Source organism: Bathycoccus prasinos (genome assembly GCF_002220235.1).
Source record: "Bathycoccus prasinos genomic : Chromosome_1".
NCBI classification, from domain to species: domain Eukaryota; kingdom Viridiplantae; phylum Chlorophyta; class Mamiellophyceae; order Mamiellales; family Bathycoccaceae; genus Bathycoccus; species Bathycoccus prasinos.
Window position 1 is genome coordinate 824,903 of NC_024008.1, and position 23,896 is coordinate 848,798.

At 50.0% G+C, this 23,896-nt stretch overlaps 15 protein-coding genes across 15 annotated transcripts; 8 read left to right on the top strand and 7 right to left on the bottom strand.

The window, feature by feature from the left end:
• Positions 1-21: 21 nt before the first annotated feature.
• Bathy01g04450 (predicted protein) lies at positions 22-1,362 on the bottom strand (the record flags this gene model as incomplete). The annotated part of the gene is made up of 1 exon (XM_007515031.1): positions 22-1,362. One exon carries the CDS (start codon positions 1,360-1,362, stop codon positions 22-24), a length of 1,341 nt encoding a protein of 446 aa, XP_007515093.1.
• Positions 1,363-1,666: 304 nt separating this feature from the next.
• On the bottom strand, positions 1,667-6,895 carry Bathy01g04460 (predicted protein; the record flags this gene model as incomplete). Its single annotated transcript, XM_007515318.1, has 1 exon — positions 1,667-6,895. One exon carries the CDS (start codon positions 6,893-6,895, stop codon positions 1,667-1,669), a length of 5,229 nt encoding a protein of 1,742 aa, XP_007515380.1.
• Positions 6,896-7,104: 209 nt separating this feature from the next.
• Positions 7,105-8,496, top strand: Bathy01g04470 (predicted protein; the record flags this gene model as incomplete). Its single annotated transcript, XM_007515520.1, has 1 exon — positions 7,105-8,496. The coding sequence occupies one exon, from the start codon at positions 7,105-7,107 to the stop codon at positions 8,494-8,496; it is 1,392 nt and encodes a 463-aa protein (XP_007515582.1).
• Positions 8,497-8,641: 145 nt separating this feature from the next.
• Bathy01g04480 (predicted protein) lies at positions 8,642-9,412 on the bottom strand (the record flags this gene model as incomplete). The annotated part of the gene is made up of 1 exon (XM_007515426.1): positions 8,642-9,412. One exon carries the CDS (start codon positions 9,410-9,412, stop codon positions 8,642-8,644), a length of 771 nt encoding a protein of 256 aa, XP_007515488.1.
• Positions 9,413-9,663: 251 nt separating this feature from the next.
• On the top strand, positions 9,664-10,308 carry Bathy01g04490 (predicted protein; the record flags this gene model as incomplete). The annotated part of the gene is made up of 1 exon (XM_007515338.1): positions 9,664-10,308. The coding sequence occupies one exon, from the start codon at positions 9,664-9,666 to the stop codon at positions 10,306-10,308; it is 645 nt and encodes a 214-aa protein (XP_007515400.1).
• A 295-nt stretch (positions 10,309-10,603) lies between these two features.
• On the bottom strand, positions 10,604-13,221 carry Bathy01g04500 (V-type H(+)-translocating pyrophosphatase; the record flags this gene model as incomplete). The annotated part of the gene is made up of 2 exons (XM_007515729.1): positions 10,604-12,816; positions 13,128-13,221. The coding sequence occupies 2 exons, from the start codon at positions 13,219-13,221 to the stop codon at positions 10,604-10,606; spliced, it is 2,307 nt and encodes a 768-aa protein (XP_007515791.1).
• Positions 13,222-13,561: 340 nt separating this feature from the next.
• Positions 13,562-15,110, top strand: Bathy01g04510 (predicted protein; the record flags this gene model as incomplete). The annotated part of the gene is made up of 2 exons (XM_007515759.1): positions 13,562-15,054; positions 15,107-15,110. 2 exons carry the CDS (start codon positions 13,562-13,564, stop codon positions 15,108-15,110), a joined length of 1,497 nt encoding a protein of 498 aa, XP_007515821.1.
• A 62-nt stretch (positions 15,111-15,172) lies between these two features.
• Positions 15,173-15,871, bottom strand: Bathy01g04520 (predicted protein; the record flags this gene model as incomplete). The annotated part of the gene is made up of 1 exon (XM_007515190.1): positions 15,173-15,871. One exon carries the CDS (start codon positions 15,869-15,871, stop codon positions 15,173-15,175), a length of 699 nt encoding a protein of 232 aa, XP_007515252.1.
• Positions 15,872-16,245: 374 nt separating this feature from the next.
• Positions 16,246-17,475, top strand: Bathy01g04530 (uroporphyrinogen decarboxylase; the record flags this gene model as incomplete). The annotated part of the gene is made up of 1 exon (XM_007515496.1): positions 16,246-17,475. The coding sequence occupies one exon, from the start codon at positions 16,246-16,248 to the stop codon at positions 17,473-17,475; it is 1,230 nt and encodes a 409-aa protein (XP_007515558.1).
• An 89-nt stretch (positions 17,476-17,564) lies between these two features.
• Positions 17,565-18,740, bottom strand: Bathy01g04540 (predicted protein; the record flags this gene model as incomplete). The annotated part of the gene is made up of 1 exon (XM_007515456.1): positions 17,565-18,740. The coding sequence occupies one exon, from the start codon at positions 18,738-18,740 to the stop codon at positions 17,565-17,567; it is 1,176 nt and encodes a 391-aa protein (XP_007515518.1).
• Positions 18,741-19,309: 569 nt separating this feature from the next.
• On the top strand, positions 19,310-20,209 carry Bathy01g04550 (predicted protein; the record flags this gene model as incomplete). The annotated part of the gene is made up of 1 exon (XM_007515344.1): positions 19,310-20,209. The coding sequence occupies one exon, from the start codon at positions 19,310-19,312 to the stop codon at positions 20,207-20,209; it is 900 nt and encodes a 299-aa protein (XP_007515406.1).
• Positions 20,210-20,350: 141 nt separating this feature from the next.
• Positions 20,351-21,079, bottom strand: Bathy01g04560 (glutathione S-transferase; the record flags this gene model as incomplete). Its single annotated transcript, XM_007515764.1, has 1 exon — positions 20,351-21,079. One exon carries the CDS (start codon positions 21,077-21,079, stop codon positions 20,351-20,353), a length of 729 nt encoding a protein of 242 aa, XP_007515826.1.
• A 206-nt stretch (positions 21,080-21,285) lies between these two features.
• Positions 21,286-22,074, top strand: Bathy01g04570 (the record flags this gene model as incomplete). Its single annotated transcript, XM_007515341.1, has 1 exon — positions 21,286-22,074. One exon carries the CDS (start codon positions 21,286-21,288, stop codon positions 22,072-22,074), a length of 789 nt encoding a protein of 262 aa, XP_007515403.1.
• Positions 22,075-22,338: 264 nt separating this feature from the next.
• On the top strand, positions 22,339-22,722 carry Bathy01g04580 (predicted protein; the record flags this gene model as incomplete). The annotated part of the gene is made up of 1 exon (XM_007515752.1): positions 22,339-22,722. The coding sequence occupies one exon, from the start codon at positions 22,339-22,341 to the stop codon at positions 22,720-22,722; it is 384 nt and encodes a 127-aa protein (XP_007515814.1).
• Positions 22,723-22,867: 145 nt separating this feature from the next.
• On the top strand, positions 22,868-23,896 carry Bathy01g04590 (predicted protein; the record flags this gene model as incomplete). Its single annotated transcript, XM_007515719.1, has 1 exon — positions 22,868-23,896. The coding sequence occupies one exon, from the start codon at positions 22,868-22,870 to the stop codon at positions 23,894-23,896; it is 1,029 nt and encodes a 342-aa protein (XP_007515781.1).

Genomic DNA, 23,896 nt, shown 5'->3' on the forward strand with positions numbered 1-23,896 from the left:
AGTATTTAGTCTAGTTGCGTACTATTTACACAAGGTGACGAAATCGTAACCGACGATGAATTTCCCGTCTCTCCGAATCGTCCATCGCATGGCGTCGTCCCAAACGGTCGCGTTTTCCGGTTTGTTTCCGTCTAAGGCTTTCTTCATGAGCTTTTGCCAGAACGCGTCGGCGTCGAGTTTACCGTCGTTTCCGCTCTTCTTTAAGAGTTTCTTGGCGAGCGAAGACCAAGGCGCTTTTTTTGCTTTCCTCTCGTCCTCGTCGTCTTCGGGGACGACGTCGTGGTCGAGCGCGACTTTTGTGCCTTCGAAATCGTGACCGACTTCTTTCCCAGAGCTGCTGAGTCCGAGACCTCTGTGCGAGGATTTCGTCGTCGCGGTGAGGTGCGCCCGTTCGAAGAGTTCGATTTGCTCGTCTTCGGTAAAGCCGAGTTTGTCTTTGTTTTCGTTCATCGCGTCGTTATTACCTGTCGCGTTATACCCGTCGCTGTCTTTCCCGCATCCTTCTTGACAAAACCCAAACGCATGTCCCCACCAATCTCTCGGTTTCGGAGGAAACGTAAACTTTGTCGTCATCATTTCGTCCGAAGGCGAACCTTCTTTGTCGCTCTTTTTACTACCATCACTCTTTTTATTCTTCTTCTCCTTCTTCGACGATTTCTTCTTTTTCCTGTTTCCATCGTCGTCGTCGTCATCTTTCTTCCTAATATCGTCATCATCTACTTTTTTCCTATCATTGCTCGCATCGCTATCTTTCCTATCGTCGTCTGAATCGTGATTCGCTCTCACTTCTTCCAAGCCGCCAAACGCTCCGCCGCCTAAAATCGCGTTCAAATCGTCGTAGCTATACTCCCGCATTTTCTCCCGCTCTCGTTTATGATATCTCCCCGTGTGTCCAACCGCACTCCTCGGTCGTTCCGGAACGTCTTCTTCTGCTTTCTCCTCCTCCTCTTTCTTCCGCTTCTTCTTCTTTTCCTTCTTGTCTTTCTTTTTGTCTCCTCCTCCTCCTTTACTCCCATCCTCGTCATCCTCGTCAAAGTCTTCTTTCTTCGTGTAATCTTCCAGTCCTTTCAAAACGGCATCAAAATTCTTCGCGTTCCTGGTCCAATCCGCGCCGACGACGCCGGTGGTATCTCTCCTGTCCGTCCCTAACCCGCTGTTGTGTTCTCGTCTCGACGCGTGTAAATGTTTCTTCAATCCGCTCTTGTTCGGGCCTAAACCGGTACCTTCTCGCCAGCCTTGCTTTTTGAGGATGCGCATGCCGAACGAGTGGACGTCTATGCCTTGGTATTTTTGATTCTCGGTAGATACGGTGGTGGTGGGGGTGGTGGCAGCGGTGGCGGCGGCGGCGTTCGAGAATCCCATTTTGGTTTCTCCCGTTCTGGGGGCGGCGGATTGGAGAAAAGAGAGAGAGAGAGTTGCGACTGAAACCAATACTAAATTCCTTCGCGCGAGGAGGAGAGCGCACAAAACCGCGACTTCCTCGAGCGAGAAAACTTCGAGCGAGTGTCTGTCTGCGATGAAACCTTTTTCCGCCCAAGAAAGGTCCGCGAGTGTTTGCCTTTTTTTATGTCGTGCTTTTCCAAAAAGGAAAGCATTGTTCTAAAATTCGTCTATGCGGCTATAAAATACTATCGACGTTTCTCTATTAAAATCTCTCGACTTTGACTCACGAAAAGAGCGCTCTGAGCTTTGCCTCTGCGTGCAACTCTTCGCTTAGCTTTTCTGTAAAGTCTTGGACGGCGTCTGCGTGTAATCGCGGCTTTTTCTTTGGCATCGCGAAGGATCGCTCGAAGGCGTCCGCGGCGGCGACTTCGGCGCGAACCAGATTCCGAAGCGCGTTTTCTTCGGCGGTTTCTCGATTATCTTCGTCGCGCTCGTCGATGAGAGTATTGTCGTCGTCGTCGTCGTCGTCGTCGTCGTGATGATGGTTATTGATTATGTGAGGAAATCTTTCTTCTTCTTCGATTTCGCCAGCAGTTGTGGGGAAGTGCAAAGAGATTGATGGATATCCAGCCGACCGCGTTGGAGATAAATACGAGAGAGGACTTTGCCTACGTTTCTTCATAGTACTCCTTCCAATTTCGTTCGTACGTTTCTTACTACTCAAGGAAAGCAACGAGTGCGTATACGCGTCGTCTCGGACGTACGCTTTCACATCAGACGTGCTCGCGTGCAAAGTGAGCGCTCGCGATTCACACAGCGAAAGCGCCGTTCGCACGCAATCAAATCCAGCGCGTTGGAGATGTCGTCTCGCGGCGCCGATGAATTCCGAGTCTTCCAACACTGAAACGTATCGAGATAAGGTTTCAAAAAAGTTTTTGTTGTTTTCCGACGAATCCACCGGCGGTCGCGGAAGTTTTGCCCTTTCGAGTTGGTCGATCAAATACGGCACATCTTTACGCCAAAGCGGATCAGGGACATTCTCAAAGAATATTCTCTTCTCTTCGTTCGCGTACGCGCCCGATAACTCGACGTACGGCCAGAAATCGTTATCTTCCTCGCACGCCTCTCGAATTTTTCTCTTCACGTTATCGATGGCTTCGTTGAAACAATCGACGACGATTTTGAAGTCCGTCAAGGAGGGAGGATTCTCCCCAGCGTCTCGTGCGTTTGAAGAATCTGCCAATACTTTTCGTTCGAAATCGGTCGCGACGGGGGCAAATTCGTGTTCGAGCACTTCCGCGAGCGAAGTTTCCACGCGATTTGGAATACCGGTGAACGCCTTTCCGCATCTTTTGATTTGGTTCTCGAGTTCGCGATTGATTTTTTCAATGAACGCGGCGTCTTTCTTCTCCATCGTAGATTCCTCTCCTCCGGACGCCGCCGCCGAGGAAAAGCGCGCCAACGCATCGTCCACGCGCATAATCAACGCTGACGATGGAACTCCCGCCTCTCTGAACGCTTTTTCGATCAATTTCTTAGATGAACTTGTGCTGTGATCTTTACTTGACGCAGCGATGACTAAAAGTGGTGCATTTCCACGCTTTGTCACGGCGGCGAAACGTTTCAATCGATGCACTTCGTTTCTCGAAATTTCCTTCATTTTCGTTCGCGGATTTTCGTATAAAGACGAGCAATCGAGAACAAAGCAGCCGGCGGAGAGACCGGCGACTTGTTCCTCGTACTTTTGCTCTTCCATTTCTTCGTCTTGTTGCGAACGTGGCGTCCATGATTTACCCGGAATGTCTCTGATAATTATCCAGTGAAACGGCTCTCGCATTGAAAGCTTTGACGCGTACGACGCTAGAACTGTGCCTTCTTCTTCGCTACTTTTGTTCGTTGCCGCCGCGCTTTTGGATAATTTTGCGCGCAACCAAGCCGCGACGGCAACAGCATTTGGTGATCTCGTACCTCTGTGTACAGAAGGAGGTTCGTATTCCGCACCACTACACAGAACTAATTTCCAAATGCGCGTCTGTCTCGCTTCTCCTTTTCCGGGTGCGGCAAACGCGCGAGTGGATTCTAAAATTTTCGGCACATCGAGCGGTCTCGCGAACGAGGAAGAGACGTCAACGAGCGTCGTCGTTTGTATTGCGAGCGCGCGAAAGTACGCTCCATCTTTTTCTTCTCTCTTGCTTCTTGTTTCCGTCGGTATCGACGACTCAACGTTTCTTTTCTTGAGCAAGTTACGCAGATCGTCGTTCGCCGGAGCTTGCTGCTTCTGTTGAGTGTAAAAGGTTGGAGAGGCAAACGTCGAAGGTGACGATGACATCATGGACAAGGCTTTCTCTTTCCTCCTCGTCGCGATTCTCTCGTCTTTTCTTGTTCGCCAACGCCACAAGAACAGTTGTAAAATCGCTTTTCGATTCTTCCGAAATCGGCGCAATCGAATCGCTTCCAATCGTTCTCTCTCTTTGCGTTCTTCCTCGGCTTTCCTTCGCGCCAGTTCAGCTTGACGTCTTGCCTCTTCGCGCCTCTTCCGTTCTTCTTCTAAACGTAACTGTTCAGCTCTTTCAGCTTCCAGACGTATTCGTTCCTTCTCTTGACGCTCGCGCTCCAGCTTTTCTCGATACTCGCGTTCAAGCTTTTCTTTGCGCTCCCGAATCTCTTCCTCGCGTTTCTTCGCCGCTGCTTCCTTCTCGGCGCGCTCTTTCTCAGCTCGCTCCTTTTCGAGATGAATGCGCTCTTCTTCTTGTTTTCGTCTCAATTGTGCTTCTTTTTCTTTGCGTTCTTTTTCTATGCGTTCTTTCTCTTTGCGTTCTGCTTCAGCCTTTGCGCGAGCTTCTTCTTCGCGCTTCGTTGCCTCGAGCGCCAGGCGGGCTTCCTCTGCCTTCTTCGCTTCAATTGCAGCTTTCGCGCGTTTTTGTTCCGCTTCGACTCTTTGGATCTTCTCTCGCAGTTCTTGCGCTTCTTTTTGTTTCTTTGTAAGCTCGGGAAATTGTTGTTGCTGCTGCTGCTGCTGTAACTGCTGCTGCTGCTGCTGCTGCTGTAACTGCTGCTGTTGCCCAACCGGCAGTTGCTCCGTAACCTTACCTTCCGAAGCAATTTCATCGTGTCTAACGATAAACTGTCGATATTTGTGATTGATATTCGTTCTCACGAGGGGCGACTTTTTCGTCTCGAAATCTTCGCTTGGATGCGAAAACGTCGTTGTGCGAAACTCGACACACTTCCCGTCCTCTCGATGCAGAACAACGCTCAGACCGTGATGCAAACACAAGGCCTCCGTTTCCGTTTCGCTCGCACGGAAAATCCGCGCGAGCTCTTTGATTGGGAACGGACCTTTTGCCATGCTCTGGTTGAACCTTTCGAGCGTTTTAGAACGCATTTTGACGAAATACTTGTGCAGAACGCACTTTTGTACGTAATTTGCTTTCTCGACCAACTTGAAAAATTTCGCGCAGTTCACGTCGATGTACGCGCTTCTGCATTCTAAAGCAAAATTGACCAATGCGTGATTTAATATCGCATTTCTGGCCGATCTTAAATCGCCGAGCATTTCATGCGTGGACACGGAATATCTTCCGTGAGAGTCAATGCGCAACAACAGTTGCAACGCAAACATTTCAGCCTCGTGATCGAGCGGTAACGCTTGCTGCTTTGCGCGATGGTCATCGTATATGTGACGCAACGTCGTCAACGTCTTCGTGAGTTGCTCGACGTTCAAATGCGAATTGTGACCGTCAGGAGATATTGCCGTCGCTGCGTCCTCGCATAATTCGTGCTCAGAAATTATCGCGTAGCGGACCATCTGTTGCAAAGCGCTCGCGGCGAACGCGTCGTACATTTGCTGCAAACTTAAATCTTGTCGAACAGAGCGCAAACGATCCCAAAGAAACTTTGATTTTACGACAAACGCTTCGGGTCTTTCATCGAGAATACGCCACAGATGCGTCATTGTTTTCGCCAAACCAAATTTAGTTCTCACCATGTCTGGTTGTACGCCGTCTACAATGCGCGTGTACTTTTTGCAACACAAACCGACGGACGTTTTATTTCTATTCGATCCATCCACGCGCTCGAAAAGTTCCAAGTCGCCTTCTTCGCTCCGTCGTTGAAGCTCGGATGTTGGACACATTTCGTTACACGTGCCCGTGATGTGCCTTTCAGACGTCGCTTTGTGTAAGTCATCCCCGAAATCGTCAATCGCGGAAGCCGTCATCTTCATCTGTTGCTTTGGAGGTGGCGTTTTCCCAAAAAGAGACGATCCTTGCATGCCGCCACCGAAAGGTGCAGTCTTCGGTAAGGGAGGTGCGGATGCTTTTGTGCCTCCGCCGCTAAGGAAAGGGGAAAATGAAGGCGTTGCAGTAGCAGCCGGTGCTATTCCAGTAGCAGCAAGACCACCACCATCACCACCAATCTGTGTCCGGGGCGTTGGAATTTTCAATCCCGACGCCGTCGTTTTCACGTCGTTAAAGCTTCCGCCACCCATTAATCCTCCTCCGAAAGTGGATTGGTTCTGTGTTTGCGCTTCCTTCTTCTCTCCTCCTAGTTTCGTAGCGGCTGCGTTTCCACCACCGAATGGTGACGACAAAGACGGAGCGAACGGAGACGGCATTGCCGTCGCGGGAGCAAATGGAGACGCGTTCACGTTCAAATTTTGCTGAGCCAGTTTCGACGCCGGCGCGCCAAAGAGTCCACTCGTATTCGCATTCGCACCTCCACTTCCGAACGGATTGCTGCTTGTATTAGCAGGAACAGATGACGGTATCGAGCTAAACGGCGATGGATTTGCGGCGAACGGCGAGTTATTGTTCGCAGTAGTCGTAGCAGGTCCGCTTCCTCCCCCAAATGTGGATCCAAGACCGCCGCTTCCACCACCAAAAGGCGTAGTACTAGCAGCGGCAGTAGTGGTAGTATTTCCAAACGGACTATTGGTGTTGTTATTCGCATTCTGCATATTCAACGATCCAAATCCGCCGGCTCCTCCTCCACCCGTCGTTCCAAACCCTCCTCCAAACGGAGACGCTGGCACCGCTCCCGCAGTCGTCGTCGTCATCGTCGCGACGGGAATACCGAAACCGGAACTCGCGCTTCCAAAACCAGTCGCGGTACCTCCACCGCCGCTACCACCAAAAGGACTGTTGTTCGCATTCACACTCGCAGAAGCCCCAAACGGAGACGACAAAGAAGGTGCATTAAATCCTCCGCCTATTCCTATTCCTATTCCTGGCTGCTGCTGCTGCTGCTGTTGTTGAGGTTGTTGATTGAAACCACCAAAAGGACTGCTGTTGAAACCTCCACCTCCCGCCGCCGTCGTCGTCGACGTCGTCGCGTTGTTCGTGTTGTTATTCGCGGGGGTCGTTGCGATCCCAAACGGAGAAGGAGCGTTCGCGTTCTGTTGTTGATTGTTTTGATTGAATCCACCGAATTGATTCCATTGCGAGTTGGTGTTATTACTAGTACTCGTATTGTTATTACTCGTATTATTATTCGTGTCAGTGCCTCCCCACATGATGCTGGTTTTTCACTCTCTCTCTCTCTCTATCTCTCGCGTCTCATCGTGGTGACGCGATTAAAGTCTCTCTCGTCGCTTTTGATGATGCGCGCTTTCTTTGCGCGCGTGAAAGTGCCGAAAAGAAAGAAAACTTTTCAAACCATTCCAACGGGGAAAAGTCTTCATTTGAAAGCATCATCATCATCAACTTCATCAAAAGCGTGATGATGTCGTCCTTCTCTCTACCGACGACGACGACGAGGACGAGGATTACGATTAAGAGCACGAGAAAAACGACGACGACGAGGCAAAACGCGGGAGGAAGAGGAGGAAAAGGAGGATGGAAACGAGTGATTTTGGTGAAAGCTTCCTCCTCGTTCGGGGAAGAAGATGTCGATGGAATAAACAAAGACTCCTCCTCCTCCTCCTCCTCCTCCTCCTCCTATCGCCAACCGTCGAACCAATCGCTGGGCGCGTCCAGTCGACTCGAATCCGTGCACAAGAAACCTCTATTTACGCTCGGCGTATTCGCGGACGCGCAATACGCGGATAAAGAGAACGGCACGTACGGCACACGGAATAAATATTTCCGAGACGCGAAGGAGAGACTGAAAAACTGCTTGAACGAGTTTAGCGAAAACGCGCACGCGCTCGCGTGCGTGATTAATTTGGGAGATTTGTACGACGGGTACAACGAGGATAGCGCCGAGAACTTATATTTCCGAGATGCGTCGAGTTGGTCCGAAGAGGTGAAAGCGAGGAACGTGAAAGAGTTTAACGAGATGGTTGAGATTACGGAGAAGAGTTTAACGAAAGATTTGAAACTGGTGTCGGTGCTCGGGAATCACGACATGGCGGTCACCAGAGAGGTGTTTAAACAGAAAATGAACTTCGGAGAGGATGATTATTATAAAGTAGAATTACCCCGGAATTGGGTTTTGCTTTGTTTAGATACCACCGATATGAATCCGAGGTATGTGGACGAGAACAGCGAAGCGTGGAAAGAAGGACACGCGTGGCTCGCGTCCAAGACGGAGGAGTTTAAGAAAAGAAACGCAAAGCCGTGGTCGGGTGGTATTGCGAGTGTACAATTTAATTGGTTGAAGGAGCAAGTCGACTTAGCCGAAAAGGAAGGGAAAAAAGTCATCGTGTGTTCGCACAACGCATTAGCGCCCGGTTCTGCGAGAGAAGGCATGGTCGCTTGGAACGCGGACGTGATTAGTAGTTATTTTGAATCCAAGTCGGAAACGGTGAAAGTCTGTGTAGCAGGTCACGACCACCCTGGGGGGTACATACAAAGAGGTAACGTGCATTATGTAACAATAGAGGCAATGTTAGAAGCTGACTGCGGAACGTCGTATGGGTACCTCGAAGTGTACGAGCACGAGTGCATCTTACGAGGCGTCGGCGCTTGTAAATCTCGAAGAATGCGCACTTCCGAATGGGGCAGGTTCACCGGCATCGCCAATTTCGGCATGTTAACTGGAGATATCGATGTTATTGATTCTAATGACCCGGAAGAGGAGAAATTAGCGGATTGGATAAACGACCAACTTCGGACGCCATCCTCCGCGTCGTTCTCCTCGGACGACTCGGACGACTTGATTATTAGACGATGATAGTATAATGTATAAAAAGGCGATAGACGATAGATAGTAAATGTATAATAAATGAATGTAATAAGTTTATAGAAATGTGTAATTGTATATGGTATTAAACGAGCAGGTGACGAGGAACAGAGACAATATTAATTTATTCGAAGATTTATTCGTCGGCCGGAATCGTACCACTCGTCCATTCCATCCACTTTGTCGAGTCTTTCCAGTCTGCATATTGGAACGCATCTTGGTTTTGGAACGACGCCCCGGTGCCGTGCACCCCCATACCTTCCGCACCGTGAGAAAACTCTTCCTTGAAGTTACCCGGCAAGTTGCGTCTTCTCATGTTTTGATCCCATTGACGGTTCCACATGTTGTAGCCGCCTTTGAGACCGACGATGTTCACGTATCCCCACTCGTCGAGCAACTCCAACGCTTGAATCGCGCGGTCTCTGCTGTCAGAGCACGTGATGATAATCTTTGCCTCCTTGTCCGGAAACGTCTGTTCGATCTTCTCTTTGAACGATTCGTTCTTCGATTGCACGTACACCTTCGCCCCGACTTCCGAGTCGTACTTTCTCACCGCGTTAATCAACGGAATGCAATGAAATCGCACCCCAACTTCCTTGTTCTTTCTCGCGGTCGGAAAGTTCCCGACAAACTCAATCTCCGCGTCCGATCGAACGTCCAAAATATCGTACCCATCCGCCGCGAACAAGATCATCCCTTCCAAGTTCGACGCGATCCCTTTATCCGGGAACGCCGCGATGACTTCTTCCACGACTTCATCCGTAAATCCTTGCTCCGGGTACCGATACGGCGTCGCCAACGCTTTCGTTCGCACGGATTGCGCTCTTTTCGCGGACTTGTTCACCGAAGAAACGACGACAGCTTTCGTCGTCGTCGTTTGCATCATCATTGCAGTTGTGGAGGACATTTTGATTAATAAGAATAAACAAAGTGTGTTGTTGTTGGTGTGTCTTCTTTATGACGCGATTGGATGATCTTCAATCGCGTTTGGATAATCTTCTTCTTTCGTGCGCGGACCCACGTGGCAAACGACCAGAGATTTTTCAAGTCTTTATTAGGGTTTGACCCTAAATACTTTTTTTAGAGAATTTTTTTTCGTCTCGTTTTCTGTTTTGGACGACTCCTCTTTCGTCGTCGTCGTCGTCAGAGGGAAAAAAAATGAGCGCGTTTCGTGTCCTTCTTCGAGCGCTGGCGAGGAGAGAACAACGACAACAACAACAACAACAACAACTGCTGTTCTCGTCGTCGTTTACATCGTCGTCGACGCTTCTTTCTCGCACACTTCTTCTCGGAGGAGGAGGAGGAGGAGGAGGAGGAGGAACTCCCGGCGTGGCGGTGACAAAAAAGAAAGCAGCTTTGTCGACGTTTTCGCGCGTTTCTTCTTCTTCTTTGTCTTCTTCTTCTTCTTTTTCGAACAACAACTACGACGAGGAAAAGGAAGAGCACAGAAAAAGATTGATAAACAAAACGCTCTACCGCGCGAAACAGAGAGGGTTTCTCGAACTCGACGTGGTCGTCGGGGAGTGGGCCGAGAGAAACTTGAACGCGAAAACGACGAGCGATTCGTTTTTGACTCAATTCGCAAAAGTTTTGGAAGAGGAAAATCCAGATTTGTACTCGTATTTGACTGGACAAAGCGAAGCGCCGAAATATTTAAGAGAGGAAAACGAGGCGTATAAAGCGCTGAAAGCGCACGTGATGAAGTTTTTAGACGAGAAGAGCGACGAGAAGACGAGAGCAAAGTTTGGGAAGGAGTGGGTCAGGGGGTGGAACGACGGCTCTTCCGAGGGGGGCAACCAGTAGAGATTTAGTAGAGTCGTCGCGGCGTTCGAGAGATAGATAGATAGATAAAGAGATAGATGGATAGATCAATTAGATGTGTGTGTGCGCGCGCGCGTAGTCTTCTACACAGATGTATGTAATGAACGTATGTATTTGTATCGATTAAATCAAGCTATGAAAAAAGTCTTTCCTTGCATGTATGTATATTTACTAGAACAAAAAGCTTCGTGTGTGTATTAAGTGAAGCCAACCAACTTTTATTAATAAGCTCAACACCTCTCAATCACGTGATCAAATAAATATTGCTGTATATTATTTAATCTGAGGTGGTCTTGTTGTGCTTCGCGTCGTTCGGCGTGAAGACTTCGTCGCCGTTCTTGATCCAGACCCACCAGTAGGCCAAAGCGACCAAGAGGATCTCAACCGCTAAGACAATCAAACCGTACTGATACGTCTCCCAGTCGTCTCTGAAGACCGGGGCGAGAGTGAGGGAGAAGACAGTCATCAACTTGATCAAGATGTTCAAGGCCGGACCGGAGGTATCCTTGAACGGATCGCCGACGGTGTCGCCAACGACGCACGCTTTGTGAGTGTCGGACTTTTTGCCGCCGTACACCTTTTCGTTTTCGATGTACTTCTTGCAGTTGTCCCAGGCGCCGCCGGCGTTGGACATCATGACGGCCAACATAAAGCCAGAGGCGATGGAACCCGCCAATAAACCGCCGAGGCACTTGGCACCAACCAATAAACCGATGGAGATCGGCGTGAAGACGGCGATGATACCCGGCAAGAGCATTTCGTTGATGGAGGATTTGGTGCACGATTCGACGCACGCCATGTGGTCGCACACAACGCCTTCCTTACCTTCCAACAAGCCCGGGATGGTGCGGAACTGGCGTTGGACTTCGACGATAATCGCGCCCGCAGCTTTTCTGACGGACAACATCGTCAAAGCGGCGAACAAGAATGGAAGCATCGCCCCGAGGATGATGCCAGACAAGACGTACGGGTCCGTGAGCAACATGTTCTCGGCGAGGCAGAACTTGCTTTCAACGCCTTCGCCGCATCCGAACGGAACGTTTTTAACGAACGCATTCATCATGGACAAGGCAGTCAAAACGGCGGAGCCGATGGCAAAACCCTTACCCGTGGCCGCGGTGGTGTTACCGAGCGCGTCCAATTTGTCGGTGCGTTCGCGAACGTAGTCCTCGACATCCGGAGACATTTCGGCGATACCACCGGCGTTGTCCGCAACCGGACCGTACGCATCAGTCGCGAGTGTGACGCCAAGCGTGGATAACATACCAACAGCGGAGATGGCGATGCCGTACAAGCCGCCAATAACGAAGGTGGAAAGGATCGTCAAGACGATAACGATGGTCGGCGGGAAGACAGAGATCATACCAATGCCCAAACCTTGGATGATGACAGTCGCGGCACCACCGGCAGAACCGGCGTGCGTGATGGATCTAACCGGAGTGTACGCGTAAGACGTGCAGTATTCCGTGGCTTCGCCGACTAAGATACCCGCGATGAGACCGATGAGGACACACGCGAAGAACTTGTAGCCCAACTTGGAACCGTTGAACAAAATTTCGACGGAGATAATCGTAAAGACAATGACGAGGATAGAGGAAGAGTAAACGCCTCTGTGCAACGCGTGGAGCAATTCGGATTGGTCGGCGTCGTCCTTCGTGGAGACAGTCCAGAAACCAATAGTCGCAGCCAAGATACCGAAACCGGCGACCCAGAACGGCAACGCGATTTCAGCGTGAGAGCTCGCCAAGGAAGCGCAGGCAATAATGGAACCGACAAACGATTCGAACAAATCAGCACCCATACCGGCAACATCACCGACGTTGTCACCAACGTTATCGGCAACAGTGGCCGGGTTACGGGGATCATCTTCCGGGATGTCAGATTCAACTTTACCGACCAAATCGGCGCCGACGTCGGCAGCCTTGGTGTAAATACCCCCCGCGACTCTCGCAAAAAGAGCGATAGAAGAGGCGCCAAAGCCAAAGCCAGACAAGTATCTGATCGCATCTCTCATGTCCGGATCAAAGGTGATACCATCCTCGGGAGCGTTGTCTTGACCCATGGAGAACGCGTAGAACAACACGACCAAACCGAGGATACCGAGCGCGACGACGTAAAAGCCCATAACGGCGCCGCCGGCAAAGGCAATCTTAAGCGCAGAGTTCAAGGACTCCTTGGCCGCTTGCATCGTCTTAACGTTCGTTTCCGTCGCAATCTTCATGCCCATCCAGCCGGCCAACGCGGACAAAGACGCGCCGGACAAGAAGCACACGGTAGTTTGCCACCCGCCCTTGTTGTCGGAGTAGTCCACCGGAGAACCCGATTGGCCTTCCAAAATGCCAACAATAAACGCCGCGCAGATAACCACAAACGGCAGTAAATACGTGTACTCAGTCTTCAAAAACGCAACAGCGCCTTCGGCGATTTGGTCCGCGATGAACAATTGCGGTCCTTCACCACGCGGGGCGGCTCGAACTTTCTTCATCAAAACTGTACATTTGTGGTAAAACAAAAGCGATTGATTGATTGATTGTTTACATCATCACGGGGGAGGAGAGACATTTTGGGGTCAGCGACAGAGCGCACGAAAAGGTTTCAAAAACGATACCAAACAGGCTGAACCGATCGAGCTCGAGTGCCTGCGCGTTTTGGTTCCGCACTTTTCGGGAAAAGCTCCTCTCGAACGCATCTCAGCGACCGAAATAAAAACCGAACTTCGATCGTCATCTCCCCTCACCGCCGGAAATGATACCACAGAGAAAAGAGACCGGATTGAAAAAAAAAATGAGAAATGCGCGCACCTCCAATCATCAACAGCGCCAAGATGCCGCCAAAGAACGGCACCGAGACGACGATCCCGGGAGAGATGTCTTTATCCGCATCAAAAACTGCCATCGTGAACTCGAGTTAAATTTCGCAACAACGAGAGGATGAGAGTTTATTTCTGACGTTCGATTTGATTCGCGCCGCCCGACGAAACCACACCACAGCCTTGGGAAAATTTTCAAAAAATATATATCTCGATTACCCTCCGAAGAAGCCCTGACAGGCCACACAAACGGGACCCCGGGATTTGAAGAAGGAAGCAAAAGAGCGCAACTTTTTAACACAGAGACGAGAAAAGTTGTACACGACAACAGTTTGGGAGGAGCGGTTTCCGCCGTCGTGTTAGGGAGAAATACTTTATATACACACGCAGCACTTTTTAGTAAAGTGTGAGCAGCATATCGAGACGATGACGAGCCGAGGAGGCGCGGCGTCCACCTCTGCGTATTCTTCTTCTTCTTCGACGAGCGGCGATGGCAGCAACAGCCTCGCGTTGTCGTATCTCTCGCTCTTCGGGTGCGGGGTCGCGATTGGCGTTTCGGCGTCTCGAATTTTACTGTTACGACAACGACAACTTAGCGCTCGCCGCGCGTCGAAGAGAAGAGGCGAACAAGCCCCGTCGCGCGATGAGGATGAAGAGGAGGAGGAGGAGGAGTGCCGTCGGAGGAGAACTTCCTCTCAAGCTTTATCCTCGGCTTCCTCGAAAACCTTATACGCGACGGACGATATCGTTCGCGAACATTTCACGCGAAACGTGCAGTTTTTCGGGCAACTCGGTCAAGAGCACATAGCGGACGCGTTCGTCGTCGTCGTCGGGTTAGGTGGCGTTGGTTCGCACTGCGCGAGCATGCTTTTACGCTCGGGGGTAAGGAAATTACGCGTGGTAGATTTTGACCAAGTGTCGTTGAGTTCGTTGAACAGACACGCGGTAGCGACGAGAGAGGACGTGGGGAAGCCGAAAGCGGAGGTGTTGAGGAAACACTTCGCGAAGATTTTTCCGGAGGCAGAGATTGAGGCATGCAACGCGATGTGCGAGAAGAAAAACGAAGAGATGGTGTTAGGGGAGTGGAAGAAGAACGAGACGGAGAATACGACGGAGGGTGATGAAAATGTAGCGCCTTCGTACGTGGTCGATTGCATCGATAACTGCGACACGAAAGTGGATTTGTTAGAGGCGTGTGCGCGAAGGAAGATACCGGTGGTGTCCTCCGGCGGCGCCGGATCGAAGTGCGATCCAACGCGATTGAAACTGTGTGATATTTCAAACGCGAATTTTGACCCGTTAATGCGTGCGATTAAGTATAATTTGCGGAAAAAGTATGGCATCAGTCACGGCGTGGATTGTCTCGTTTCCGTGGAGAAGCAAGTTCGAGAGTTGGTCACCGAAGTCGATTTGAAAGAAGGCGAAACGCTTCGCGATTATCAAGTCGTACCAAACTTTCGCGTGAGAACGATACCGGTTTTAGGTACCGTTCCGGCAATGTTTGGGTGCGCGTTGGCGTCTTTTGTTTTGTGTAAACTCTCGAAAACGGTCGAGCTATCGCCGGACGAAGGCAACGACGTGGATACGAAAATCGTCGCTTACCAGACGCAACTCGATCGATTGAAAGATCGAGAGGAAAGCAGAGGCTTGGGGAAGTGCGCGTTAGATGTAGATATCAATGATATCGCGTATTTGATAAAAGACGTGTGGCAACGTCGCGACGCGCGCGCCCTGGCGAAATCCGGCGATGATTTAGCGACGACGCCGTGGAAGGCGTTGAACAATCTCGAGTTTTGTCGCTGGGACGTGACGAAACCGTCGAGCATAGATAACTTAGTCTTGTTCGAAAGGAACGAGTGCGACGAGTGGGAAGAAGGCGGCGAGCACGCCATCCAGAGAGCGTTCCTGAAAGAACCAGAGTTAGTGCAAGTAGTAACGAAACGATTAAGAAGAGTCAAGTTAGAACACGAGATAAAAGTTGCAGATAAATAATTAGAATTTTTGTTGCACATTACAGTAAGCATATAGTCGCACAAATTACACTTCCGATTGCTGGTAGCCAGCGCCACTGAGGGAAAAGTCATCCGAGGGCCCGCCGCCTTTCTTCTTACTACTCCCTTGTCCTCTAATCCGCCCTTCCGGAACCGCTCCCGCGGGTTGCACGTGAGAAAAATCGTCTTGATATTCGCTCCCGGGCACGTACGTCCGGGACGACGAGTTCCCACCGGAACCCATCATCAACCCTTCGCTATCTGGATCCAAACACTCCCCTTCTAAATCATTCAACGCTCCTTTCATCCATAGCATTCCCCACAAACACACGCTCGCGACCCGAACCAAAAACGCGAGAAACTCCGGGAAGAGCGTCGTCCAGTTCAAGCTCGCGTACGACAACGTGTCGTAATACTGATCCTTCACGCCCGTTCGTCCACCCCAAATAGAACCGGTAAAGTTCAACAACCAAAGCAAATCCGTAATCGTCAACGCCAACAACACCGCGGCGTATATTTTCAACAATCTCGGCGTCTTCAACTCCAACGCCACGACGCCGTACAACGACACCGCGAGCGCGGAGGCGTGGATGATCCCGTACGTGAACGATAACGACCCCCACAAAGCCAAAACTATTTGCGCGTATAAACCTAATCTCGCAAATCGTATCATCGTTTTCGCGGTGATCCCGTTATCTTCCAAAGCGCGTACCGCGCGTTCGTTGAGCGCGTACACGTTGTCCATGATGATTTTGAAAGCGGAGAGAGAAAGAGAGAGAGAAAGAGAGAGAGGTCGGGGAACTATGGAAAAGGACCCTCGAAAAATCCTCAAGAGTTCTCTGGTTGGTTTTGTGTTCAAAATTTTTTTGGTCGAAAAAAAAAAACAAAAAAAGAAAAATCTGATCTCTTCTCTCCTTCGCTTTCTTTCGATAAGAAAAGGGAAAAAGAGATATCAGATATCCACACAGAAAAATTTCATCCGCCGAACAACGCGAACGAAAGCTTAAGTGGTGAGTGCAGATAAAGAACTTTTCGACGCCTTTGATTAGGAGCGCGTGTGCTGCTACTACTTTCGTTTCTCTTCCGTGCGAGTATTTGTAGACGAGGACGAGGACGAAAATGTTCATCTCGCAAAGAGCATCATCGTCATCATTCCTCGTGGGAACGACCCAAACGCGATTGGATTCTTCGTCTCGTCGCAGTGGGACGAAGAAGAGTATTAATAACAGAGGAGGAAAAGGAGAAAGAGGAGGACGCGCGGTTTTCAGACTCGATGCTTCGGCGAACGACGGTAGTAAAGATGATCCGATTCTCTTGAGAGCGGCTCGTGGGGAAGACGTCGAACGGCCGCCGGTGTGGTTGATGAGGCAGGCTGGGAGATACATGGCGGAATTCAGAGCGTATTCGGAGAAGTATCCTTTTCGCCATCGGTCGGAGACGCCGGAAATTGCCATCGAGTTGTCCATGCAACCATGGAGAGCGTTTAAGCCGGACGGAGTGATTATGTTTTCGGATATTTTGACGCCGTTGCCAGCGCTTGGGGTTGAGTTTGATGTCGTCAGAGGGAAAGGACCGGTCGTAGAACCGGTGCGGTCGATGGAAGAGGTGAAAAAGTTGAAGACGTTGGACGATCCAGATTCGAGCTTGCCGTTTATTCGTCCGATTTTGAGCACGTTGAGGAAAGAGATTGAAGGTCAGAGCACGATGCTCGGATTTATTGGCGCGCCGTGGACGTTAGCGGCGTACGCGATTGAAGGGAAATCGGACAGACACTTGGTCGTGACGAAGCAAATGATGACGAAGAATCCAGAAATTTTACACGCGTTTTTGGCGCATTTAGCCGAAGCGTTGGGGGTGTACGTGTGCCATCAAATTGATTGCGGCGCACAAGTTGTGCAGTTATTCGATTCGTGGGCGCATCATTTGTCGCCCCAACAGTTTGCGGAGTTTTCGCATCCATACAACGAACGCGTGATGGAAATCGTGAGAGCGAAATATCCGGACACGCCGTTGATTTTCCACGCGAACGGGGGACATGGAAAGTTACACGAAATTAAGAGATCCACTGCGGATGTTATTGGATTAGATTGGGAGACGGACATGGCCGAGGCGCGATCGATCATGCCGGATCGAATTTTGCAAGGGAACATGGACCCGATGTATTTGTTCGCCTCGGAGGAGAGAATTCGAAAAGAAGTCGCAAACAACGTGAGAGATGCCGGGAACTCGAAGCATATTTTGAATGTCGGGCACGGAGTGGTCCAAGGCACGCCAGAAGGAAACGTTGGTGCTTTTTGCGACGCCGCGCGTGCTTCAGTCTACGCGGACATGAAGGCCCCAGCTCGTTAATTGAACTACTAGTACGTACTATGTCAATATTTCTACTACACACAAACAAATATCTAGAGAAATTCTTCTCTCCACAACACCATCATCCATCAGTCGCTATCGGCATGGATGATGTCTGCGTCGCTATCGCCATCTAAGTTCTCGTCGTCTTCGTCACTGTAGCTTTGCTCCTTCGAGCTTTGCTCTATTAATTGGTCCACGTCCGGCGTAGCTACGACTAGACCTACGATATCTCCTACAAACGCGCATTTTTTCTTCTTTTCATCTATGATATTGAACTGTTCGTGGTGCCTATACGCCGTACCGTCTTTTAAATCAAACCTACATTCGCCGATGACGAATTTTGCCGTGCCATCTGCGTACACTTCAATCTCTCCGAGTTGTCCCGCCCTCAAATCGGGAACGCCGAGAAGTTTCTTCTGTTTCTTGTTCTTGTTGCTACTGTTCGTAGCGTTGCCTGCTCCCGCGGACGTTCTCTTCCCACCTCTTCTATTGTTATTTCTACCCGCAGCTGTTGCGCTATTTCTATTTCTACCGTTTCTTTCGTTCGCCAATGGCAAATCCGGTGGCAACTGCCACGCGACCAACTTCTCGCCTTTGGACGACCTCAAATCGTCCAGCGTTTGCGCGATCGATTCTCCATTTTTTCTGCTTAAACCCTTCTTCTCTTCCTCGTTCCCGTTCGCGGTATCCCTCTCTATTTTCGCGGCGTCGTTAATACTCATTGCCTCCGCCTTTTTCTGCGCGTCAAATACGGCCAAATCGATGGGAAAATATTGCTTCTTGTCCGTCCAATCAGCCTCGTATTTTTCATCGGCGTCTATTTTTCGTCTCTCTTCGAAAGCGTCTTCCTCGTCGTCCACGTCCATCTGATCATCGTCGTCTGCTTCTTCTTCTTCTTCTTCTTCTTCTTCTTCTTCTGCATCCTCGTCGTCTTTCTCTTCTTCCTCTTCTTCTTCTTCTTCTTCTTCTTCTTCTTCTTCTTCTTCTTCTTTCGGTTCCACAATTTCCCGCGATGGCGGCGACGCTTTCTTTTTCGTCCTCCCTCTTTGTTGCTGCTGCTGCATCGTCGACGCACCACCACCACCACCACTCCCTCCACCGGACGCATCCAGTATCTGCTCGTCCGTCGACGCCGTTCGTCTCGTCGTCCGTTTCGGAGGAAGAGCGCCTCCTAAAACCTCCTCCTCTTTCTTCACTTCCACTTTTTGATGAGGATGAGGATTTGATGATGGTGTTCCCGTCGTTTTCTTCTTGCTCGCCATCGTCGTCCCCGTCGTCGCTCGTTTCTTCCCACCAGCGAGTTTCGCTTCCTCCGCGTTCTTCGCTAAGCGTGACGTCGTTTTCATCTTTTGCTCTTCTCCCATATTTATCCTTTATTAAACTTTCCTTTTCGGGACAAAGAGTAATGAAGTGAAGTGAAGCCGTTCGGGAAAGAAAAACTCGTAGTTGGTGAGAGAAGGAAAAAAGCAACAAACCAAGACACAACCAAGAATCGCCCAATTAAATTTAATCTCCCGCGCAGGCACTGCTCTCGCGCAACAAAACGAGAAGATGAAAAAGAGATATTTTTGGAAACCATAGTCGCGTGTCGTCATCATCACCAGGTGTTGTCCACATTCTATCCGCACGCGCGCTTCTTTACAAAAAGAGGAGAAGAGATAATCTCGCCGATTAAACGTACCCACAAAATCGAACAACGAGTCTGTGTGTCGATACCACATCGGTTGCATTCACACTCGCGCGTTCTTCTCGATTGTTTTGCGCGAAGGAGCGGAGAACATAAAAAAAAAGATTTGGAATTGGGTGACGTCGAGAGAAGAAGATTAGAGAGATGAAGACGTTCTCGTCCGAGCGGAGCGCGGTCTCGTCGTACGGCGAACATCATCCTATGACGAATCAACAACAACAATATCAGCGCAGCGGTGCAACTGGGGTTGTTCCGATGCAACACGTTGCACAGCAACAACAACCGACCGCGTCGCAGTTGATATCTAAAAATCGCAGAGAGCTCAGAAAAAGGAAGCAAATGGCTCGAAAGTTTGGAACTCGAGAAATTCTCATCGTCCAATCGCTCATCGAGCGATGCTTGACGTTTTACGCGACGAAAGAGGAAGTGATTGAGATTTTAGAGAAGAAGTGCGGGATCGATGAGGTGATATCGTCGGTGATTTGGGACCAATTGGAACAGCAAAACGAGGAGTTCTTCAAGGAGTATCATCGGCGATTGAAGATGAAGGAAAGGATCGAAGCGTTCAACGAAGAGATATGCAACTACGCGCAGACGATTGGGATTATTCCGAGCGAGGTTGAGGAAGAGGAGGACGAGGAGGACGGGAGGAACACGATGAGCAACGACGAAAACGTGAACAATAATAGATCGGAAGAAGGGTCGCACGACGCGAGCGAAGGTAACAAACAAAAGAAGAAGAAGAAGAGTAAAAAAGCAAAGACAAAGGAAGCGGCGACCACCGCCACCAAGAAGGCGGAAGAAGAAAAAAACAAGAAAGATAATAATAATAATAATAGCAACAAAAGAACGGGCACGGGAGCGTTGAGTGGAGCCGTGAGTGCCGCGTTGACCCCGTTAGCTTTGGCACCGGGCGAATTGAGAAATTTGAATGATAATCCAGAAGCCGATTTGCCTTCCATGGAGCTGTCGTTCGAGGAAGAAAAAGATGAGATTCCATTGCCGCAGGCGCCCCCGGTAGTAGCCGAGAAGGCTACGGCGTAGTAGTGAGTAGAGAGAAGAACGAAAGCACTGATAGTCGAGTATTTTCTGTTGTATCACCACTTATTATGTACGTGTGTTTTGTCCTTTATCGTTTTCACCAACTCGACGTGAACCATTTCATCAAATCCACCCGTATTATTCTTACACATCCTTCGGCGCGTACCACTTCTTCACCTCTTCTATGTTCATGAATCTCTCGACGTAATCCGTAACTTCAGCGCCCCCATGCTTGGCCACGCACTCTTTATCCACGTAATCGATGCCGCCGCTCGACAAACGATTCAACATCGGGACTAAGTAGCAATCCGCGATGGTCACCTTCTCGCCGCAAAGAAACTTACCGCCGCTCTTCGCCAACTGTTTCTTAACGTGCCCTAAATACACGGGCAAATCGTCGTCAACCCACCTCGTTCGCGCTATTTCGGTCGCTTTTTTGTGTTCATCCGAGCCTTTCCAAGCATCATCGTCCGGGTATCCGAAATTCTTCGGTTGCATACCGACGTACAGCCTCGGCGCCCAACTATTCGCCATCTCATCCACCAACGAAATCATCTCGTCCGTTCTCAATTGCGCCATCCCACCTTGCGGGTACAACTCAACGCCGTTCTCGTTCGCCAATATCCCCGCGTATCGTAACAACGCGTCCGATTGCGACACCACTTCCTTCCCGTCGATTTCAAGCACCGGGACTTTCCCGAACGGCGTTTTCGGTTTATACTGTTCTTTCCACTCGTCGGATTGCCCCGGCATCGCGATTCTGTGGTCCTCGAACGGGACTTTCCCGATCGTTAACGCCAAACGAACCTTCTCCGCGGGGCCTTGGATGTTGAAGTAGGTGAGTTTTAATTTTGGGAGCGATGATGTGGTCATGATTTAATCTCTCTCTCTCTTTGGTCAACGTGTTTGGTGCGTGGAAAAAAGTGACGGCTCCCTGCAAGGCACCTCTTTGTTCACAAAAAATACGCGTGAAAGAAGACAAAGAAGAAGAAGAAGAGAAAAACAAACGCAGACGCGACGACGGAAAGTGCGCGTTGCATCGCGATACGCTCGCAAAAAGAAGTTTACCGCGGAAACGAATGGGGAGTAAAAAGCGACCGCGAGCGGAAGAAGGAGGAGAAGGAAAAGATGACGATGAAGAGGAGGATATTTTGGCGTTACGCGCTCGGGTGAAAGAACAAGAAGAAAGATTGAAAGAGCGCGAATCTGTTTTCGAGGCGCAGATGCGAAAGAAGGAGGAGGAGTTGGAAGAGGTGGAGAGAGAGTTGATGAAGTACGCGCCGACGCCGTTGTGGAAGGTTGTGACGGATAAGAAGTACAAAGATATCTTCGAGAAGCATATTTTATCGAAGTTGGACGAGTTGTCTTTCAGAGTGTTTCGAGAGGTGAACACGGAAAGTCGCGACGCGTGTAGGCGATCGGGGAGGAAGTTGCAGGAGACCCTTGAAGTTAGTATGTGGAGTGGTAAACCACCAGAGAAAAAGAAAGAGACCAGAAAGCTCGAGGGAAAAGAAGCGCAGCATCATTTCTGCAGTGAAGCAGCTCTTACGGGAAACCTCGCGTTGGTTCGTTGGTTACGAGAAGTGAAAAAGTTTGATTGGAGCCGGCGGACGATCATCTCAGCAGCTAAACATGGCCATCTTCACATTGTGACGTATTGCACAGAACAGAAATGTCCACGTGGCTCGTTGACGTGTGCAGATGCTGCCAAATTCGGCCATCTCGATATTCTCAAATACTTGCACGAAAACGGCGCGCCTTGGGATTTTCGTACTTGCGCTTTCGCTCGCGAAAACAACCACCTCGAGTGTTTAGTCTACGCGTTAGATAACAAGTGTCAAAACGACAAACACGTCCCACAACATTAACAAGTAAACAACGTTCCGTGATGTAACACTGGTCGGGTGGATGCTGCCTACTATACGCACACATATTTCATCACAACGTTATTTGAGCAATACGAGAGACAAGAGAGAGAGAGAAACACACAAGATACGAAGTTTCAAAAAGACCTTCGTCTACAAAAAAAACCACACAACTCTTAGGTCGGCACCGACGTACACTCTCCACCGCGTGCATTCAAAACGCAAACGCAGTAAACCGACGCGTCAACACACGTAATCAGCGTCGCCATGCCATTGCGCCACCTCAAGAAAATCCACGTCCAGTTCAACCCGATGGATCATCGCGCGACCGCCATGAGAGAATTCCTGAACCGCATCTATTCCCCGCGAGCTCAAAAGTCCAACCCGGAGTGCGAGGTGTCGCATAAAATCAGAGCGGACGAGATGCCACCGGTCGTGGCGATTGAATTCGAGAACGGCGTGAAAGATCAGTTTAACTGTCACGATTTAAAAGTAGAAGATATTGCCAGGAAGATTAAAGACATATCGGATTCTATGGAAACGAAAGCCAATTTGAAGGCGAGCGGTATCAACTTGGAGGAGTTGAAGTTTGAAGCGGTGGACGGAAAGAAGAAGAAGAGCCCGAGCGGGAGTTATAAGTTTGTCGTTTAATTCAATGGAGGACAATAACAATAACAACTACAACAATCCGAACATCGTTTTGGCGGAAAGAAATCGCTTGCGCGCGCTCGAGCGCGAAGCGAGAATACGCCGCTTTGCACTCGAACAAAGAAGGCAACGACAGGAAGAAGACGTGATGGATCAACCTCCCGGCGCGAGAGCGTTGCAAGCGACGGCGACAGATAGGCTCGGATATTTGCGGCGACGCCTTCGTATTGGTATTCAAAACGTCGCGAACAGAGGACGGAATGAGGAGGAGAGAAGAGACCACGAGCGCGCTCCAAATCTTCCCGAACGAGTCCAGGAGGATGACGAACCTCCGCAGTGCAGAATATGCATGTCCGACGTGAACGATGAGAACAGTGAGCTTGGTAAGTTATTTTCACCGTGCATGTGCAAAGGGAGCGTTGGTCTCGTCCACAGGAAATGCTTGGACCGATGGCGAACGCTCTCTTCCAATCCGCGATCGTACTTCTCCTGCGATCAGTGTAAATACGATTATAACTTGGAGCGAACAGAGTACGCAAAATGGCTAGAGCGAGAAGAGTTGCCAAACATATTTGCCGTGCTCGCGACTTTTCTTCTCGCGTTGACGATTGGTGTCGCTTTGCGAACGATATCCTTCGCGCTGGTTCAAATCTTAACCTTCATTGGTAACCGCGTGCTTCCAAAAACCTCCCTCGCCAGCTGGATACGTATTAAAGGTCAATACTACCTCTACGTGGAAAATATCTTCTACCGTTCCGTCTTGTGGTTCCCTCCGTGGCGCCCGGAACGTTTACGATTCGTCGTGTTCCAAAACCAACAACAGTCCCCGGCACGAGGCTTAGGGAAAATCTTCAACTGGCAAAGGATTATCCAAGTCTTTCCCGCCCTCCCTAACCGCTTAGACGTGCTCGTCGGTGGTATTTTCACCTTGGGCACCACCTTCTTTTTGTACCACAACGTCACTCGATTCCGGCGGGACTTCCGGAACCACGCGGAAAGAGTCGGACCATCTATCCTCTTCCTCTTCGTCGGCTCCGGCGGCCGAGGCTTGCGCATCCCCGTCGTCGTCGGATTGGCGTATTCCTACATGGTCTCCCACGAATTCGCCCGAGTGAAGTGCAAAGAATTGCTCCAAAAGTTTGGCGAGATTGTCATGGAAGTCAGCGGAGAAGAATAG